General features: G+C 48.3%; 1 protein-coding gene across 4 annotated transcripts in view; it reads left to right on the top strand.

Annotated features, from left to right (window-relative positions):
- ENOX1 (ecto-NOX disulfide-thiol exchanger 1) overlaps positions 1-4,412 on the top strand; it is a 402,429-nt gene that overhangs the window by 351,828 nt on the left and 46,189 nt on the right. For all 4 annotated transcript variants that reach the window (XM_023536375.1, XM_023536373.1, XM_023536376.1 and 1 more), the window contains one exon: positions 1,577-1,684. In XM_023536375.1, the coding sequence (XP_023392143.1) occupies positions 1,577-1,684 (108 nt within the window). The remainder of the gene's footprint in view (positions 1-1,576; positions 1,685-4,412) is intronic.

Here is a 4,412-nt window from a genome sequence, read left to right as displayed (position 1 = left end):
TCCAGATCCCTTTCTATGAATATGTTGCAAAATTCAGTGAAACCTTTTGTAACCTGAACTTTTTGTCCGGGGAACAACATATTATAAGCCTCTTCTTTTTAATGGCTGCGTAGCACTCCATCGTATGGACGTACCATCGTTAGTGCAGCCAAGCCCCTTCTGCCAGACATCAGTGGTCTCAGCGAACCAACATAAGCTGCCCACTTTTGAGGATAATCTCGTGCCCTTGGTTTGGCTCGTTTTTAAAGGAAGTTTAAGGATTAGACTTAAACTTTTAAGGGAGCTGCTGTCGGGTGTGCCTATCACTTCGTGTGATCATGAGATGGGCACCTGCAGGAATGGGAGCCACCGAGTTTTCAGAAAACTGCAAGGAAATCTCCGTTTATGCTTATAGGGTCTTCCATTTCTATCCAGTGCCAGAGGAGGGCACAGAGCAAGCCAGCCCACAGGAAAGCAGAATGCGTTTTTCTGAGTACGTCCTATACCCCAGCAAGTCCCCAAACTAGCGGTTGTGAAGATTGAATTCATCCCTTCCAGTTGGTGGGCCGAAGCGTCAGGAATCCACTGCGGTGTTTTTTCGGACCTCGGTAGCTAAGAACGGTTCAGGCGGCCCCGTGGCCAGTTTGTCCAGGCCCCGAAGAAGCCGCCCTGGTGTCGGAGGTGGCTTCCTTCCTGGCAGGGTGGTGGCTGCAGGGTTTTCCTGTCATTACTGCAGCATTCGTTGTGTCCAGGAGCAGAAGAAATGCACTTCTGTCTTTTCAAACCAGTCCTTCATTGTCAAGAAGCCTTGAGCAGACATAGCTGTTTCCAGGGCGAGTTTGGAAGGTCTTAATTAAACGTCCCCCAGCCTGTGTTTGTATTAACATGTAGCCATGTTCCCAGGAGTGAGTGCTGGGCAGCGCTGTGCCTTTGGCAAGAAGGTAAAAGCCTCGGTGTGAGTTACAGCTGATAGGGCCAGGAAAGCTCAGGGTTTACAGAAGTCCCTTCAGTGGCCCTGCTTAAAAATAGCAGTGTAGGCCATGGCTTAGTGTTTTGACAGCTTATATCAGCAGTTTTCTCGGCTGATATATTGATTGCAGTTTGGACTTCAGTCCTGCTGAACTAATAAAACATCGCTGTCATAACAGAGAAAGTCAAAGGTTCTTTTGTGGTCCCAGCCACTTGGAGAAATAGCTTTACTGTCATATGTAAAATGAAGTCATCTTGAAGGAGATGACTAATTATTTGTAATTTTTATTTTTTAATTCCTTCTATCAATACGTTGTTTATTAACGCTATTCTCCGTATCTCTATAAATGTGCATTTGTTTAAAGAAATATAACGGTACCTTCGTAAATACCAAAACAGACTCGCTTCGTTGTGCATAAGTATCACAAACAGCCTAATAATGTGCCATAAACTGGAATACTCCTTACACTAAGTTGGGGAGGGCCAGAACACCCACAAACGTTAACTGAGATCTAGACTAAGCTTTAAGACATAAAAACCGTCTCTCGTTTTGAAATGAACATCTCGAATATCTTACGATCACCTGACCTTCCATCCTTTTTACTCTAAATATCCTTTAATTTCGCAGCAACTGCTGACCATCCAGGAGGAGTTAAACAACAAAAAGTCGGAGCTGGAACAAGCAAAGGAAGAGCAGTCACACACCCAGGCATTGCTTAAGGTGCTCCAGGAACAGGTGCGTGAATGCATGGGCTCTGGCCTGACCGGCTCACACACTGACGCCGCTCCCCGTGGCTAAGCATCACTGAAGTTAAAACACAGTCCGATTAGCCTGTACATGGCTCATCCTAGCCACTTTGCTGCGTGGAGCTTCTCTCAGCCCCCACACCTCTCTCCTCGCTCAGGTACCTGTTTAGACTTCCCAAGCCCGCCCGCAGTGTGTGAAAGTTTCTTCCAGAAGACAAATGAATTTTGATGAAGTTTTAAAACACTGGCGGTGCAAATCTATTTCACAGCAAGCAGCTAGTTTCCTTTTAAGCCTAATAGTGAGGAAAATGAGTTTAGCGTAACCCACGGTGCTCCTGCAGACACACGGCTAAGAGGGACTGATTCATAGCGGCAGGTAAAAAGCACCTGCCCTGCGGGTCATGGTGCTTATCCAACCACGGTGGGCAACACGCCTTCCATGTGCCATTTGCAAATTGGATCATTCTGGCCTGGCTTTCTTTGACACGAAAGTGTGGCCTGATATCGAGACGTGGTTTTGAAAGTATCGTTTCGCAGCCTGTCAGATGGACTGCTGGGTAGCAGAGTGAAACCCAAGCCCCGTGTCTGCCCATAGAGGCTGGGCGGCTCTCGCTGCCCACGGCGGAATGAATGGTAGTTGGGAAGGAAAAATCGCATACAGTCACATCGACCCTTATTGAAATGAGCTTGTTTTAAAATTTTAACTTGCAGTGCTTTATGAGAACATTATTTTTACACTATCAGTGACTGCAAGAGAGACATTTTGAAAAATATGAAGTCGGAAGTGTGTGGCCCTTGTCAGCTGTGACTCGCTTTACAAGCGTTTATTTTGTAATGGTTTAGGATCAGGAAAATATATTTTTAGTTACTTTCTCCTACATCTATAAGCAAATTATGAGAGAAAAGTGAACACGTTGGATAGTTTATAAGCTTTTATAGCTTCGGAGGAAGATGCTTTATAAAATTAATCATTATCTTTATATCATTAATATGTAATCAGTAACTTAGGCTGAATCTGCATGATTTTGGATGAGTTAGATTGAACTGAAGAATATTGTTGTCTGATTCACCGACCTGCTGCCTAGGAGACCGAAATCACTGTTCTTTTCTCCTTTGCATTATTTAAAGATTCCCAGCGAAGCAGAGCTGATTTGGTCCAGATTGGCTCCTAATCAGATCGACGTATCCGATTTGTTGTTTACTCTCCCTCTCGTTCTCTCTCTTTCACTCTCTCACTGTTTCTGGCTGGGATGGGGAGGGACGAATCTCTCTTCTCTCTTCTCTCCAAATGACTTAAATCCTTTATTTGGATTCGAAGTCCAAACCCCAGTCGTAAAAAGAGATTTAAGTTTCGTAGAAAGTATTGATATATTCTTGTTATGGCATGCGTTTTTAAAGATCAAAGCACAGATGTGGTCATTGGTGAAGCATCACACTTCACTCTCTATTGCTTAAAAAATAAATAAATAAATGGGGAACATGAAGATTCCGAAGAAATAAAATCATTGAAAACCTAGGAAAGAACGAGTAGGGAGGAAGTGTTGACTTAAATGGGATGCTCTTTTCAAGCAAAGGCACTGAGAATGTATAGACTGAGAGGACCCACAGCAGCCAAGTGCATTCGGGTGCTGTCGCCACCACCAGCCCCTCGCCCGGTGCCCCGCCGTGCTTCAGATGAGAGCGTGCAGTGGACATGTCCCTTCATTTCCTGGTAGCCACCTGCCCACCAACACACACTTAGAGCTCACACTTCCACCTCCACGAGCACAGCCTTCCGAGACTTCCTTTGGATTTGTTTAGACACGTGCGACAGCTTAAAGTGCCTACATGGATAGATAGGGCCCAAACAAATGCCCCTTTCCAAGAGATCCTGACTGCTCAGGCCTAGAGTCTTGCTTTTTTACATGCGCGTGCACGCATACACGCGTGCGCGCGCGCGCACACACACACACACACACACACAGAGGAAAAGATATACCCTTCTCTGAAGACTCGGGATTTTGCTCTTCAACATGCCTGTCTCTTGGTGGGAATCCTGGAAAGGAAGGCTGAGCCGGGAGGCAGATGCTCACGCTGGTGGGGCAGACGCTCACCCCGGGGGGGCAGATGCTCACCCTGGTGGGGCGGACGCTCACCCCGGTGGGGCAGATGCTCACCCTGGTGGGGCGGACGCTCACCCCGGTGGGGCAGATGCTCACCCTGGTGGGGCGGACGATCACCCCGGTGGGGCAGATGCTCACCCTGGTGGGGCGGACGCTCACCTTGGTGGGGCAGATGCTCACCCTGGTGGGGTGGACGCTCACCCCGGTGGCCCCTGCTCCGGGGAGGGTGGGGCTCAGTCCCTCATTCTCCCTTTGCTAAGATGCAGCGCCTCCAGGTCCACTCAGGCCCCACTGGCTCCCGCCTTTCATCTCCTTTGCAAAGATGATCGCTTCCGACACCTGGACCTTGTTCACAAAGCCAGGTGTCATCAGACACGATGACACCCTCTGGGAGAGAGGAGCCGCCAGGAGAGAACAGGGAGCAGGCCAGTAAGGGGCAGAGCGGCGGCCGGCCTGCCACTTCGGTTACGGAAATGGGGCACCTGCAGGACGAAGGAGTGACCTGTGTCAGTTCCAGCCGAAGAGAGCAGGGGAGCGACAATACCAGTGGACAGGGAGACATGAGAGCAAATGGGTAGCAGACGAAGACAGGGCAAAGTTAAAGAGAGCAAGGAG

This window comes from Pteropus vampyrus, unplaced genomic scaffold, assembly GCF_000151845.1.
Source record: "Pteropus vampyrus isolate Shadow unplaced genomic scaffold, Pvam_2.0 Scaffold154, whole genome shotgun sequence".
NCBI lineage: Eukaryota > Metazoa > Chordata > Mammalia > Chiroptera > Pteropodidae > Pteropus > Pteropus vampyrus.
Note: the sequence above shows the minus strand (reverse complement) of the source record. Positions and strands in the feature narration are given on the sequence as shown.